The sequence below is a fragment of the Ziziphus jujuba genome, chromosome 1, assembly GCF_031755915.1.
Source record: "Ziziphus jujuba cultivar Dongzao chromosome 1, ASM3175591v1".
Taxonomy (NCBI): domain Eukaryota; kingdom Viridiplantae; phylum Streptophyta; class Magnoliopsida; order Rosales; family Rhamnaceae; genus Ziziphus; species Ziziphus jujuba.
In genome coordinates this window covers 7,125,590-7,142,956 of record NC_083379.1, presented here as the reverse complement: position 1 = coordinate 7,142,956, position 17,367 = coordinate 7,125,590, and the positions used below count along the sequence as shown (strand labels likewise).

Here is a 17,367-nt window from a genome sequence, read left to right as displayed (position 1 = left end):
ATTATTTTTTTTGGATAATTCCAATTTGCTCAACAGATTTATTTCTAAATGATCTCTAGCTTACGTAGATTAATTTTTGTTTAGCATATTTGACACTGTAATAATGGCAAAATAGTTTAAAGACTTAAGATATTTGATAGCAACATCAATGCAAATGATGTGAAATTTCGCTGGTTAGCAAAAGAAGGTGTGAAATTTCATTCTTAAAAATTGCAATACAAATGTTAGGTCAAGCTCAAAATGCAATATGGATGCCACAAAAAGGACAATGGGGAACATTACTGCCATTTTAATCCTATAAATGCAAATCTAAGTTACCACGTGATCTCCATACATGCACACATAACTATAATATAATTTATATATAGAGGTGTAAATGTGCCAAGTAAAGCCAAATATTAGCATTTTGAAATTCGGTTTACAAGATTTAAGAATGTTTAGGTTCAGATTAAGTTTATAAAACTTTGAAATTACTTGTTCAAGCTTAACTTAATTCATTCATATAAAATTCAAATTTATCTAGGTTTGGCTCGTTACGCTATAAAAGTTTTAAAACTTGAATATTTATTTTTTCAACAGTAGCCAATCCACTTCCACGACTCTGACTCTCACACCACCACCTTGTCATATTCTCATTAATCCTCACCCATATTTATAAAATTGTATGCCTCTAGCCGCTCCTTCTTCTTCTTCTTCTTTTGCAGTTGAGGGAGAATTATCTTCTCTTCCAAAGCATCAGGTGAGCAGCACAAGCATATGATCTATTTAACATTTCTATATATAATTTTATTCTACTAGCCACTAGGTTTGACATCCAGTAGAAACGGGTTATATATATATATATATTGTTTTTTTTTTCTTATATATAAATGTTCTGTACTGCTGGTATAGCAGCAACTGGAGTCGTATATAGTGATTCAAAGGGGAGGACTCACGAGGCGTTGATAAGAGATGAAGGAGAGGTGATATTGAGTGCAGGGGCAATTGGGAGCTCTTAGCTTCTTCTTCTCAGTGGAGTTGGTCCACTTCCTCTTCTTTCGTCACATAAAGTTCTGGTAGCTAGCCAAAACCCGATGTGGGAAACTTTATGGTGGATAATCCTCGTAATAGCATCACCATTGTAGTCCCATTTGCATTGGACCCTTCAATTGTACAGGTTGTAGGAATTACCAATGACTTCAATTACATAGAGCCAGTGTCTTTCGTCACCTCATTTTCTTTTCCTCAACCTTTTAGCTTTGATCCAAATGGAACCACTCCTTTAGAATTGAGTGTGGCAACCATTGTTGAGAAGTCCTATGGACCACTTTCGAGTGGCTCCCTCGGGCTGGCTTCATCAGCTGATGTCAAAGTCAGCCCAACCGTCTGATTTAACTATTTCGAAGATCCGAAGGACCTTGCTCGCTGTGTAAAAGGAATGAGGTTGGTCGGTGGTATGCTTAAGACCAACACCACGGAAGGGCGCAAGTTCAAAGATTTAGAGGGTGCTGAAGGTTTCAAGTTTTTAAGACCTTCTTTGCTAAGAAACCTCTCCAATGATGCATCAATGGAGGTGTTTTATCAAAGCACAGTGACGACCTTCTGGCATTACCATGGTGGATGCTTGGTGGGAAAGGTTGTCGATGGTGATTTGCGAGTGGAGGGTACAAATTCATTTTGAGTGGTAGATGGATCTGTATTCAATACATCACCTAGAACCAACCCTCAGGCCACCCTCATGATGATAGGCCGGTAAGTATATTATTCTTACTCACCAATATGCCTTTTTCTTTTTTTAATGAAATATTTTATTTCTAACATGGTTTTGTCATTTTGTGAACTTGGGCAGGTACATTGGGCCTAGGATGTTGCAGGAAAGAGAGGCAGCGAAATAGATTGAGCATCCTTTATCATATACATAATATAAAATAATGAAAATAGTAAATCAGGGAAATAAATTTGCTAAACAACCATTTTGTAGGATGAGTATGCTCAATATTATTGTGTTCTGATGCAATTATATGTAATGTTTTGTGCGTCTAGCAACCTGATTTTTGTTTTTATTTCATATTCGAGAAGGGAATTTATACTTTTGTTTATTTGGTGTAAATATCACTCAATTACAGTAATGCAATAAATTTTTAAAGCATTTTTTGTTTGCTGATACTCGAATATCAGACTTGTGACCAGTTAGTTATGTCATAAATAAATTAATCAAAAATAATATTGATCATAGCTTTTTTTTTTTTTTTTGGTTATAGCATTAATGTTAATATTGGTAAAATCAACATAACTTCTCATAGATTTTTTGTTTTATAAAATTTCATTATTGTAGTTGGTAACTACTATATACATTATTTTTAAGTTTTCGTTTTCACAATATATTTTTGATTGTAGATATCTTTTAAATTTGAGATACTTATAAAAAGATGCTTTTAAGTAAAAGCCACATAAAAACTATTCGAGATACGATTTTATATGTTTAATAAAAAAAAATTAATTACTCTATGTATCGATGATAAGTGTAAAGCTCTATAGACATTTTGTCTGAGTATCACTCACGTGTCAAATATAATATCTGGTACATGTGTCCAATATGTAAATATATTGCCTCGAGGAATTTTCCTGTGAAATATCCAATGGTGAGTCTATAACAGCTGCTAGAGTTTCATACGGTGGAAGTGGAACCCTTTAACTTTTTTACTAACGTATATATTATCATGCTGTGAATAATATTGGGCGGCGGCTGATACTATTCAACAAGCCTACTACTAATGAAATTATCTCTCTAGGGAATTTTTAACAAATTAATGACATATTTTTGTTATAAAAATATGGTTTAATGGTGCTTGTAACACCCCATCCCAAAGTACAACAGAAATTCTCCAACTTTGACCGAGATTGACCATTGACAGTTGACTTTGACCGTTGACCGTTGATCAAGGGGGTCAGAAGTTGACTTTTTGACTTGGATGGAATTCTAGGTTGACTAAGGTACCGTTACGAAGTACACATTGGCACGAGTTCGTAGACTAGTAGCACGTTGAAAATAGAGCTACGGTTTGAAAGTTGTGAGCAAAATAAATTGAGGTCCAAAGTATCCAAGGGGTGCCGGAGTTGACTTTTTGTTCATGTAAAGTTGAGCTTTAATTCATGCATGGTTGTGAAGTACTCATCGATACGAGTCCGTCGATTAGCGGCACGTCCGATTTAGACATGTGGTTTGAAAGTTATGGACCTGTAGAGTTTTTCAAATACAGTATTATTTTAATATTATTTTTAAACGTGTAACAATGTGCCACATGTGACTTAATAAATGTGACCATGTTTCACCATGATGAGATACCACATGTCAACCATGCTTAATACCATATTATTTTATTATTGTTATTTTATATAATAATATTATTTTTAATATTATTTAATTATTTTATTTTATTTTCTTTTTCTTTTCTTTTCTTTTTTTTCTTTTTCTTTTCTTCTCCCCACGTGGGGAAGAAAAGAGGGGGGGGGGGGGGGGTTTAAGGGGGGAATTTCTTTTTTTTATTCTTCTTCTCCTTCTTCTTCTTCCCCCTGACGGGTCTCTCTCTCTCTGGGTCTGCGTTTTTCTTCCGGCCATCGGACGGCCACACGTGCCAAGCGACGAGACGGCCCACTACCAGGCGAGCTCAGCCATCGATTCTCCGGCCGGTTGGCTGACGGACACGCTGGGATCAGCGCCTAACATCGACGGCCGACGTCCTCCTTGTTGACCTGTTTTTCGGCGGCTACCGGCGGTGACCGGTCCATTCCCATGAATTTGGGCCCCCTGAATTCGTTTCCGAGCTTGGATTGGCTCAAATCTAGCTCATTCGTGAGGTATGATAAGATACCCGTTCAGCAGTAACTTCACGGCAGGATTCCGGCGACCTCCGGCGGCGGTGGGGCAAATTGAAGTTATATTCTTGATGTCCTCGTTATAAGCTTCGATTTGGTATCTTATTTGTGAATTGTGATTGAGTATTTTGAAAGATGCCATTTTTGGATAAAATAATATTATTTTAATGTGGTAATCTGAAAAATGTATGTGTGATGTTTAAGTAATTGTTATTTATATTGATGATATCCAATTGTGTTGAATTGCATAAATATGGATTGAATTAATGTTTCTTAAATTTGGAAAGCTGTAGATTTTAAACTGCTGTTACATTATTGTTAACTTTACTGGGAGATTACTGTGAAGTTATAACAGCTAATAAAATGTATCTTTATACGCTTAATTATTAATGGAATTGTATGTGGTTCTACTGACATTTAGTATGAATTAATTTGAAGGTTTGCGAAATTGATTATATTGAATTATTGTGGAAGAGGCAAATTTTATGAAATTATGATTTAAATTTTGTTATGTTTATTGATGCTAAATGGAAATTTGGTTTATTAAAGAATTCTTGATTTTTATTATTGTGATTTGATTGTATTCATTACTTATGAGCAAGGTGTTTTTATTTAATTAAGTGTATTTGGATTTTAATATTATTTTTGGGCATGATTTGGTTTAAATATTTCGAGGAAAATATTGGTTTAAGTTTGGTGGTCTCAAATCATATAATTATGTCCTTGGAATATTATTTGATTGATTTTATAATTTGGGAAAAAATTAATTGTATATTATTATCGGTGGACTTATGCTGGTGTTATTAAAGAAAAATGTGGGATGGTGAATTCGAAAAATGGTATAATTCCCACGGTGAATTTTGAAAAAAATTGCGTATTTTAATAATAAATATGGTTATTTATTTTAGATGCACCCATACACGTACCGGTGTTCTATAGTTGTGGATGTAGTTAGTGCACAGGTGGATGTGGATGTGATTAGTGCGCAAGTTGTAATGTCTCCCGTGAGTTGCCATTGGACCAAGGGCAGGCAAGTTTTATGTAATGTGCATCAGCTGCCCCCCTCCATGGCCGGGACGACGGTTTTAGCAGCGGCACTGTCGAGACGCCGAAGCAACTTTATCCAAGTTTCTCTCTTTAACCTCCCGCCAGACAGTGCTTGGGACACTGGGTATCGGAGGGCACCACTGGTATGTAGTATGGTGCATCAAGTATATTATATATATATATATATATATATATATATATATATATATGTATGTGTGTGTGTGTGTGTGTGTGTTCGTACATATATTTGTATGTTATATTATTTGATATTATTCTGTATATACCGCACCATAAGGAGGCGGCGAACAAATGTAGTCCATGTAGATCTAGCCTCATAATCATGTTGCCTATGAGTTCAGGGGATCGGATGGCCAATATAGGCAACCACCCTGGTTCATATTGGTAGTAAGGTGCGGCGACAGCTGGAATCATGGATCACGTAGTGTGTCAGAAGGTATCGTACATATCTTCATTACGAGCGTGCATATTTCATTTTATGTTATGGATTTTAAGATATGATTTTTATGTATTTATGTCATGTTATCTAACTGTGATTTAATTTCTTACCAATATTCTTAATCGATGTTATTATATTATTATTACTACCATATGATGCCTTCGGATAAGTATAACAGCCTATGGGTAAGAAAGATAGCCATTGGGCAAGTATAATAGTTCTTGGACAAGTGGTAGCCTTTGGGTAAGTGAGATAGCCCTTGGGCAGGTGTGGTTATGTGGTAGCCCTCGGGCAAGTTACATTAATACCAATATCGTTAAAACGTTGTTATTGTTTTTATTTTGTTGTTAATGTGATGTTGTTTTACCTTTCTTTTTATGTTACGCGTTGGCATATTTTTAACACGATATTGAAGTATAATTTGTTGGGGTGAGAAGGTTATGACCAAGAGCAAGCTAGCTTGAAGTGTTAGCAACAAGCAAGCTTTTGGTGATGCTCTTGGGAATGGTTGTGTGTGAGTTGTGTTTTTAGGTTTTGGTTATGGTGTTTTCTGGTTTTTAGGGTTCCTAGAGTGTTCTAAGGTGTTGAAGAAGAGATAAGAAGAAGAGGAACACGTTGCTTTTGAAAAATGAGGCTTAGATCTATAGCCATTTCATTCATTTTGCAATATAAGCTTAAAATTACAACTAGTTCACACATGCCAAGCATGTGAGCTTACAAAATGAGTAAAGTATTTGAAATTTAAAAAGTAAAATGGTCAACACCTAACTTTTCATACACAAAAGAGGTCAAAAACAGCTGCAACATGTCTATTCCAAATATAGTAAAAAATGGCACATGGTTTGAACTAAGTTCCCATTGTTTAACTAGTTTGGGTAAACAACCAAACTAGCTTCACCTACTTAGTTTCCCTTTGTATCTGCCTATGAAACTTGGTTTGAAGCATCCTTGGTCATCAATAAATATTGTTCCAAGAGCTAGGAAAGTTCTGGAACCGGATCATGGGCCAAACAGCTCCAAAACTGGCCCATACTCTGCATACTGGGCCCATCAGATACAGCAATCTGTTTGGAATAGAACATGGACTTTCCCATGTTATTTTGATCTGAAATTTAAACCATAGTCTTCTATATATGTCTGTAGACATCCCTCAAAAGTTCAGCCCAAAACTCCATTTGCAACCTGAGATATAAGATAAATAGTGGAACTATGTTGCTGGAAATTATGAATCCAGCACCATAGGCACTTCAAGCATAACATTCCTACTCTTTTGTGCATAATTTTGCCTATAATTTTGCATACATAACTTAGGCACAAAATATTATCAAAATATACCTTGAATCAATTAAAAACATACAAAAAAATATAAACTCATAAAAGGAAATGATTTGATACCAAGGTGTGCATGCTAGCCGGTGACATGCACCATCAAGTGGCAAAATTGCCACACTTCAACACTCCTCCTTGGCAATTTTGTATGAGACATTGAGAAGTCCTCTCAATATCTCAAATCTCTTCTTTCCCAATGGCTTGGTGAAGATATCCGCCAAGTTCTCCTCGGAAGTCACATACTCCAACTTCACTTCACCACTTGCTTCAAATTCCCTTAAGGAATGATACTTGACAGGTATATGCTTGGTCCTCCCATGTTGGATGGATTTTGAGCAATTGATATTGCTGAAGTATTGTCACACAATATTACCGTGGCTTCCTCTTGCTTCAAGCTCAAGTCCTCCAATAATTTCCTAAGCCAAACACCTTGATTAGCACAGCTTGAGCAAGCAATATACTCGGCTTCCGCGGTGCTTTGTGCAACGGTTTGTTGCTTCTTGGAATTCCATGAGAAAGGACCATTTCCAAGAGTGTAAATGTAGCCCGATGTGCTCTTGCTATCATCCAAAGAACCAGCCCAATCACTATCACTATAACCAAGCAAAGCTTCATTCATGCCATCCTTGTACCATATACCAAAATCACTAGTACCTTTCAAATACCTTAGGATTCTTTTTGCACAACTAAGATGATTTTGTGATGGACTATGCATAAATCTTGACAAAACAGCCATACTAAACATGATATCCGGTCTAGTAGAGCATACATATAAAAGGCTACCAATTAAACTTCTATAGATGGAAGGATTTACCTTTGGAGAATCATCATCCTTCACCAACTTGGTGCCTTCATTCATAGGTGTGGCAACGCTATTACAATCTTCCATGTCAAACTTCTTGAGCAACTCCTTCACATAGCTTTCTTGAGATGATTGGACAACTTCAATTCCAAGAAAGTATTTCATCTCTCCAAGGCTAGACATCTCAAAGTTCAATTCTAGCTCACTTTTGAAATTGCTCACTTCTTTCTCATTACCACCGGTCACTAGGAGGTCATAAACATAAAGAGACACCAACACCATGCAACCATGAGTCCTAATATACAATGTAGGCTCATTAGGACTCCTCCTAAATCCATGCTTTGTCAAAAAATCATCTATCTTGGCATACCATGCCCTAGGAGCTTGTTTAAGGCCATACAAGGCCTTGTGTAGCTTGTATACCTTCTCTTCACTTCCTTTCTTCACAAAACCTTCGGGTTGCACAACATAGATCTCCTCCTTCAATATTCCATTCAAGAAGGCTGACTTCACATCAAGGTGATATACTTTCCAAGACTTTTGCGCCGAAATTGCAAGAAGAAGTCTTATGGTTTCCATCCTTGCAACCGGTGCAAAAGTCTCTCCATAATCCACACCGGCTTGTTGTGCATATCCTTTGACAACAAGCCTTGCCTTGTGCTTATTTATGGACCCATCCGGATTGTACTTGGTCCTAAAGATCCACTTCACCCCAATATCATTCTTTCCCTTCGGTTTTGTTACCAAGCTCCAAGTGTCATTCTTGTTTATCACATCGATTTCATCTTGCATGGCTTGTCTCCACTCTTTTCTTGCCATAGCCTCATGGACATTGATTGGATCACTCAATGCCACATTACACCTTTCATAAATCTCATTAAGAGGTCTTGTGCCTCTCACACCATCACCAATCTCCAAATCAGCCCCTATGGAGATTTCTAGCTCATTCTCATCATATTCATCATCATGGGCAGCACCTTCATCATTTCCTTGTTCCTCATCATTATCATGAGCTTCAAGCCGATTGTCTTCATCCATACTAGCCAACTCCTCCTTACTACAAACCCATTTAGCTTCCTCATCAACTTTCACATCTCTACTTATCACAAGTTTCTTGGTTTCCAGGTTATACACTCTATATCCCTTGGTCACATCACTATAGCCAACCAAAACACCAACTTGTGACCTTTCATCAAGCTTTCCTCTCTTCTCTTGTGGTACTAGGATGTAACAAATGCTTCCAAATATCCTTAGATGATCAAGAGAAGGCTTATATCCAAACCAAAGCTCAAATGGGGTTTTACTCCTCAAAGACTTGGAGTAAAGCCTATTTTGGATGTAGATGGATGTATTAACTCCTTCGGCCCAAAACTTCTTTGGCAAGCCACTTTCAAACAACAAACATCTAGCCATCTCCATGATGGTACGGTTCTTCCTTTCACATACACCATTTTGTTGTGGTGTGTATGGTGTAGTGAATTGATGAACTATACCATGATCCTTACAAAGTTGTTTAAAAGCCTCACTTGTGTATTCCCCACCATTGTCCGTCCTTAACACCTTTATAGTGCAACCGGATTGATTTTGCACTAACTTCATAAATTCTACAAACTTCTCCAAAGCTTGTGATTTTCTTTCAAGGAAATACACCCAACACATTCTTGAGTAATCATCAATGAAAGTTATGAAATAATTGCTGCCATTTAAGGATGGAACACTCATAGGACCACAAATATCCGAATGTATAAGTCCTAACTTCTCCTTTGATCTCCAAGAACAAGATTGAAATGCTAGCCTAGTATGCTTTCCTTTTTGACACACTTCACACACATGTTCTTGCTTCTCCACCAATGGCATGTCTCTAACAATTTCATGTGTGCCTACCAATGACTTAAAGCTAGCATGGCCTAGTCTTTTATGCCAAAGTTGAGAGGTGTTCTCAACTTTGGTGTTCAATGCAATCGATGCACCATTTTCATCCATATTCAACCTAAAATTCTTGTTCTTCATTCCAACACACATTAATTCATTTCCATGTGGATCAACTATAGTGCATGTCATGTTTGAGAAGTGTAATGCATATTTGTTCTCAAGCATTTGACCCACACTAAGTAAGTTCTCACATAAAGAAGGTACATAGAGAACATCATGGATAGTTTTAATACCTTTGGTGGTGTGTATCACCACATCTCCTTTGCCTTTCACTTCCATCAAGGCTCCATTTCCAATTTTGACTTTGTTGTGGCTGCTCCTATCCAAGTTTGTGAACCACTCATGCTTGTGAGACATATGGTGTGTTGCTCCACTATCAATAATCCATCCTTCATCATTCTTGATGCTACTAAAACAAGTAGCAACAAACAACTCTTCGGATTCACTATCACTTGCATTATCTTTAGCAACATTTGCTTGTTGCTTATCTTTCTTGTTTGCCTTGCATACTCTCTCCACATGACCCTTTTGTTGGCATTTATGGCAAAATGCATCCGGCCTCCACCAACACCTTCTTGGATGATGACCTTTCTTCTTGCAATGGTGACAAGGTTCATAGGACTTCCTCTCGGGTTTGCTAGTTTTACCTTTCTCCTTTATGACCTTAAGCTTGTTCTTCTTTTGATTTTGTGTCTTTTGATGTTGTTTAGACACAAATGCAGCCTCCATTGATTCTTCATGTCTGATCCTCCTTCTTTGCTCCGTAGCTTGCAAGGCATTCACCAACTCGGTCAAGGAAATTTCATTTAGGTTCCTTGACTCCTCCAATGAAGATATCTTAGCTTCAAGCCTCTCGGGCAAGGAGACCAACACCTTCTCCACAATCCTTTGGTCACTTAATCTTTCACCTAGCACCCTAATTTGATTCACCACATTAAGAAGCCTTGTGGTGAACTCCTTAACCGTTTCTTTGTCTTTCATCTTGATAGTCTCAAACTCCCTCCTTAGGTTAAGGATTTGCATTTGCCTTGTCCTTGCACTCCTTTGGAACTCATCTTGAAGTTTGTCCCAAGCTTCTTTGGCACTCTCACATGCCATTATCCTTGTGAAAATGGTATCATTAATACAAGAATGAATGGCGGTGAAAGCCTTGAAACCTTTAGCCAATTCCTCCTCATGGTGCTTGATTTGGTTGACCGTTGCCCCTTGTCTCAAAGGCTCGGGTTCTTGGGGATTTATGGTGACCTCCCAAAGACCATAAGCCTTCAAGTAGGCTTGCATCTTGATACTCCAAATGTTGTAGTTCTCCCCATTGAAGATAGGAGGAGAAGGAGTTGAAAAACTTGAAGAAGCCATGTGAATGTTGCTTTCTAGTATGAAGGAATATGAAAATATATTTGTGATTTCAAGTATCTCTTCACTCTCAAGGAACGAACCAGCCCAAAAACCTCACAAATCTCACAAAAATGTGCCTTGCTCTGATACCACTTTGTTGGGGTGAGAAGGTTATGACCAAGAGCAAGCTAGCTTGAAGTGTTAGCAACAAGCAAGCTTTTGGTGATGCTCTTGGGAATGGTTGTGTGTGAGTTGTGTTTTTAGGTTTTGGTTATGGTGTTTTCTGGTTTTTAGGGTTCCTAGAGTGTTCTAAGGTGTTGAAGAAGAGATAAGAAGAAGAGGAACACGTTGCTTTTGAAAAATGAGGCTTAGATCTATAGCCATTTCATTCATTTTGCAATATAAGCTTAAAATTACAACTAGTTCACACATGCCAAGCATGTGAGCTTACAAAATGAGTAAAGTATTTGAAATTTAAAAAGTAAAATGGTCAACACCTAACTTTTCATACACAAAAGAGGTCAAAAACAGCTGCAACATGTCTATTCCAAATATAGTAAAAAATGGCACATGGTTTGAACTAAGTTCCCATTGTTTAACTAGTTTGGGTAAACAACCAAACTAGCTTCACCTACTTAGTTTCCCTTTGTATCTGCCTATGAAACTTGGTTTGAAGCATCCTTGGTCATCAATAAATATTGTTCCAAGAGCTAGGAAAGTTCTGGAACCGGATCATGGGCCAAACAGCTCCAAAACTGGCCCATACTCTGCATACTGGGCCCATCAGATACAGCAATCTGTTTGGAATAGAAAATGGACTTTCCCATGTTATTTTGATCTGAAATTTAAACCATAGTCTTCTATATATGTCTGTAGACATCCCTCAAAATTTCAGCCCAAAACTCCATTTGCAACCTGAGATATAAGATAAATAGTGGAACTATGTTGCTGGAAATTATGAATCCAGCACCATAGGCACTTCAAGCATAACATTCCTACTCTTTTGTGCATAATTTTGCCTATAATTTTGCATACATAACTTAGGCACAAAATATTATCAAAATATACCTTGAATTAATTAAAAACATACAAAAAAATATAAACTCATAAAAGGAAATGATTTGATACCAAGGTGTGCATGCTAGCCGGTGACATGCACCATCAAGTGGCAAAATTGCCACACTTCAACATAATTGACACATGCAGCACTAAATGGGTGGTGTGGGCGGACGAGAATCTGTGATGGTATATTTTAATTGGTTATTTACTAAATTAATTCCATTATATGCTTTTAGTATAATTTGTTATTGAAGTGCTGCCAGTTGTGGAACTTAAATTGTAGTAATGTGGGAGGAATAAGGTGGTGTATATAGAAGTGTATTTTCAATGCAGGAAAAATTGTGGTAAGTTCAACCTTTAGGGGAGGTTCTGCCAGATTTTCCATTGAAGGACCAGGTAGAGTTTCCCTGGGATTAGAGCTTGTCTAGGGTTCCGGTGAGGAATTTTGAACTAGTCCTGACAGTGCCCTTCTGAAATATTTTTTTGGATCCGCTATTGGTTGTGATAGCTACTTTCTGTTTTTTTGGCTAAAATATTTTTGGTTATCTATGGTCCATATATTATATACACTCATATTTATACATATATATATATATTGAAAATTATAATATACAAGTACTAAAAGAACTCCTCGTATGAGCTTGAGCTATGAAAACTTTTAATGGGTTTTTTAAAATTTAGGGCCGTTCTTTTTATAGCATCATTTTTTTTTTAGTTTTTATACCCACTGCCATTTAGATAAATTTTCAAAAATATTCTTATTCATTAAATGTTAGACTCCTCTAAATAATATTAAGTTGTTTGTTAAACTTCGGCTAACCAATTTTAAGTTACTCAATATATAATAACAAAACAATATATGTTCAAGTAACTAGAACTAAATGTAAAAGGGACCCAAAAAAAAAAAAAATAGAACTAAACATATTTTTTTATTTTGAAAATTGAATTTTTTTTTATAGCAGAAATAAAAATATTAATATACCCAAGTAGAGTAATTTATTCTTAAACTTTTTCAAATTGTTGTAAACATAATTATATTTGATGGAAAATATATAATTAACAAAATATTCTAACCTTAAAAGTATTTATTAAAATGAAACTTTATAGGAAAATATGATTAAGGTTGCTTTGAGGATATTTAATAGTGGAGGGAGAAACTGAGATTCTTGAGAGAAAATTATTAGAGAAAATTAGAAACCACCAGTTATGTCGAAGAAACCATGGGCTAAAATTAGAAAGTTAAAAACTCTCTTTGAACCTTTTGGTCGCAAAACAGAATTTGTTACAATATATCGTCTATAGCGTCAAAAGGGTGATAATATCATTGCTAACGTCCTTAATGAAATTCAAGTAAAATTCTTGTACGTTATAATTTTGACTTTGAAATTTTAACTTCGTCCTTTGCCAAAACTTTCAAAGTCTCCAGTGATAATTAACTTTTCGTATACGAATCTTAAATGCCAACTAGTCCAACGGTTGAGATAATTGATAATAGAGTGTAGAAAATTTTGTTATATCAATTAGTCATATACATAACATATACACAGCCAATTTTTTATTTCAAAAAATAAATAATAATATCTTTCTTTCAAAACAAAATATATTTGTGATAGGTTCAGTTGACATGCTTCTCGACACTCATGTTTAAGAGATAATAGGTTCAAAAGACATGTACAAAGAGAGGAATTGTTGTAAAAGATAAAAAATATATATTTATATAAATATTTGTTATACATATCTTCCCCTCATTTGGTGTTACTGATAGGGTAAGTTCTTGTATTATTTTTATTGGTCAATAATCTTGGGAAGCTGCAATATTATTTTCCTCTGTATAAGTCTGGAAGAGATAGTGAGCTTGACAGATTAAGACAAAACTTCTTCTTTGGCGGCAACCTAGATGATAATTATACTAATAATTAAAGATAAGGCAAATTTTCTGCGTGGAAAGATTATTGAGCCAATGTGCAAGTGTTGAACTTTTCACATAGTAGCTTATATCTATATCTATATATATACTTTTCACATAGTTGCTTATATCTCTCTCTCTCTCTCTCTCTATATATATATATATATATATATATAGATAAGCATAGTGTTGCTTATAGCCAAGACAAGGCAATTGTATTTTTATAACCTTTTAAGCAGAGCGTCGCCAAAATCTTAAAGCTACACACTAATAATTATTTACTTATTATGGGTCCTTTGTTATTGATTGTGCTTTCATATTTTTTTTCATCATCAATTAGAGGTTCTTGCGTTGGCTACTTCATCTGATCACGGTACACTTTCATAACCTTCATTATTAATCTCCAATATTTCTATTTCTTATCTATATGCTGAATTATGGTAGTTATATAATCTCAATGTTGTATACTGACCGATCTGCCTTGAACTTTCGGCACCTTGGCCACGGCAAAAAAACTCTTTGATTGAGCCAAAATAATAATAATAATAATAATAATAATAATAACAACTACTACAACAATAATAATAATAAAGAATTATTTAAGTCAATCCATATATTTTATTTAATTTGTTTTAAATATATGTATTTGATAAACAAATATTTTAATTTCTATAATTTTTTTAATAAATACTTTTCCAAGTTGAAATATTTTGTTGATTACACCTTGTGATCAATCAAATATAATTATGTTTAAACCAATTAAGTAAAATATATTAATGAATTGCATTATGTCCGAATTGATTAATTAAAACTCTATTTTTCTGCCATATTCTTTTATTTTTTCCAACTTTTGATTTCGAAACTATGTTTTATTTTTCTTTGTTGAACATGGCTATGTTGTTGCGCTAATATGCATTCTACATGTCAGTATTGTTTAGTTGAAGCATTCTCAACATTTAAACAACATTTTTTTTTATAGATTTTTACTACCAGGTTTTGAACTTCAAATATGGAGGTATCACTAATGATTTATAATATAAAACTAAATATTTTGTAATTGACCAAGGGTATATTTTTGGAAATTTACATTAAAAGTTGTTGGAATGAAAAAAAAAAATAATAATAATAATAATTGTAGTGCCAAAAGAATCCCTCTATTTTTATTTTTGTTAATTCACTCTTTAAAATATTTGTGATTTGTCTCGGGTTCAATTCCCCAATCATGGAGAAAAAGTTCAAAAAAATTAGTACTTTAAGCAACTTAGTACTTTAAGCAACTAATATTGCTGTTTTTCAACTTTAAGCAAGTCGACAGCCTCCAGAAAGCTATCATTCAAGTTAGTGCTACAACATAATTGCTAGATTTCTTAATGTTATATACAAATATATGTCCCTTTTTGATGTGAGCATATGTATTTTTTTAAAAATGAAATATGGCTATAGATAATAGATTTTAAAAAAATTATCGTCCATAATAATATTTTATATATATATATATATATATATATATAAACTTTGTTCACATCTTCACCCTTCTCTTTATCTCTTCATGTAATTTGCAGCTTTTAGCTACATGAAATCTGTATACAATGCCACTGATCTTCCATTAAAAGAAGAGTATGACTATATAATAGTGGGAGGTGGCACAGCAGGCTGTCCTTTGGCTGCAACATTATCAAAGAACTACTCAGTTCTTGTCCTTGAAAGGGGTAGTGCTCCTCTTTCATACCCACAGCTGGTCTTGACCACAAATGGGACAGTAGACGTTCTCTTGCAGGAAGATGATGGTAAAACACCTGCTCAGAGGTTCATTTCAGAAGATGGTATAGAGAATGTTAGAGGAAGAGTCCTTGGTGGGAGCAGCATGATCAATGGGGGATTCTACTCTAGAGCTGATGACCAATTCTATAATGAATCTGGCATTCACTGGGACATGGATGTGGTCAAGGAGGCATATCAATGGGTCGAAGACACTATTGTTTTCCAACCAAATCTTTTTGTTTGGCAATCCATTGTAAGAGAAGCTTCATTGGAAGCAGGAGTTGATCCTGACAATGGATTCAGTCTACAACACTTGGTGGGAACAAAAACTTCTGGTTCAACCTTCGATAATGAGGGAAAGAGACATGGAGCTGTGGAACTTCTTAACAAAGGCGAACTGAAGAACTTGAAAATTGCAGTTGAGGCCTATGCGGAAAGAATCATCTTCTCTTCCAAAGCATCAAGTGAGCAGCACAAGCATATGATCTATTTAACATTTCTGTATAAAATATTGTTCTACCAGCCACCAAGTGTTGGCATCTAGTAGAAAAAGACTATATATATTGATTTTTTTTTTAATATTAATTCTCTATACTGCAGGTGTATCAGCAAGTGGAGTTGTATATAGTGATTCGAAGGGGAGGACTCATAAGGCATTGATAAGAGACGAAGGATAGGTGATATTAAGTGCAGGGGCTATTGGGAGCCCTCAGCTTCTTCTTCTCAGTGGAGTTGGTCCACTTCCTGGTCTTTCGTCACATAAAGTTCCGGTAGTCAGCCAAAACCCCGATGTGGGAAACTTTATGGCAGATAATCCTCGTAATGTCATCAATATTGTTGTTCCATTTGCATTGGGCTCTTCACTTGGACAGGTTGTAGGAATTACTAGCGATTTCAACTACATAGAGGCTATCTCTTCCATTACCTCATTTTCTTTTCCTCAACCTTTTAGCTTTTATCCAAATGGAACCACTCCCTTAGAATTGAGTGTGGCAACCATTAATGAGAAGTTTTCCGGACCACTTTCAAGTGGCTCCCTCCGGCTGGTTTCGACGGCCGATGTCAAAGTTAGCCCAACCGTCCGATTCAACTACTTCGAAGATCCGAAGGACCTTGCTCGTTGTGTAAGAGGAATGAGGTTGGTTGGTGATATGCTCAAGACTGATGCCATGGAAAGGCTCAAGTTCGAGGATTTAGAGGGTGCTGAAGGTTTTAAGTTTTTAGGACCTTCTTTACCAAGAAACCTCTCCGATGATGCATCAATGGAGGCATTTTGTCGAAGCACAGTGACAACTGTTTGGCATTACCATGGTGGATGCTTGGTGGGAAAGGTTGTTGATGGCGATTTGCGAGTGGTGGGTACAAATTCACTTCGAGTGGTAGATGGATCCATATTCAACACATCACCCGGAACAAACCCTCAAGCCACCCTCATGATGATAGGCCGGTATGTATATTAATCTTACTCACCAATATGCCTTTTTCTTTTTTATTTTCAAAATTCTTTTTTTTTGGATGAAATATTTTATTTTTAACTTGGTTTTGTGATTTTGTGAACTTCGGGCAGGTACATTGGGCTTCGGATGTTGCAGGAGAGAGCAACGAAATAGATTAAGCATCGTTTATCATATATATAATATAAAATAAAGAAAATAGTAAAACAAGGAAATAAATTGTCTAAACAACCATTTTGTAGGACGAGCATGCTCAACAACATTGTGGTCCGTATGCAATCATATGTAATGTTCTGTACGTGTAGCAACCTGATTTTTGTTTTTATTTCATATCTGAGAAGGGGATTCATACTTTTGTTTATTCTATTGAAATATCAGACAATCTCTATAATACAATAAACTTTTAGAGCTTTTTTTTTTTTGCTGTATT

The 17,367-nt window shown here is 35.6% G+C and overlaps 1 protein-coding gene across 1 annotated transcript; it reads left to right on the top strand.

Annotated features, from left to right (window-relative positions):
• The first annotated feature begins 1,417 nt into the window (after positions 1-1,417).
• LOC107414317 ((R)-mandelonitrile lyase 1) lies at positions 1,418-17,367 on the top strand. Its single transcript, XM_016022432.4, is given in 5 exon segments — positions 1,418-1,643; positions 14,063-14,095; positions 15,285-15,947; positions 16,084-16,930; positions 17,051-17,367. Coding segments are annotated over 5 exon segments (1,812 nt in total). The 3' UTR covers positions 17,094-17,367.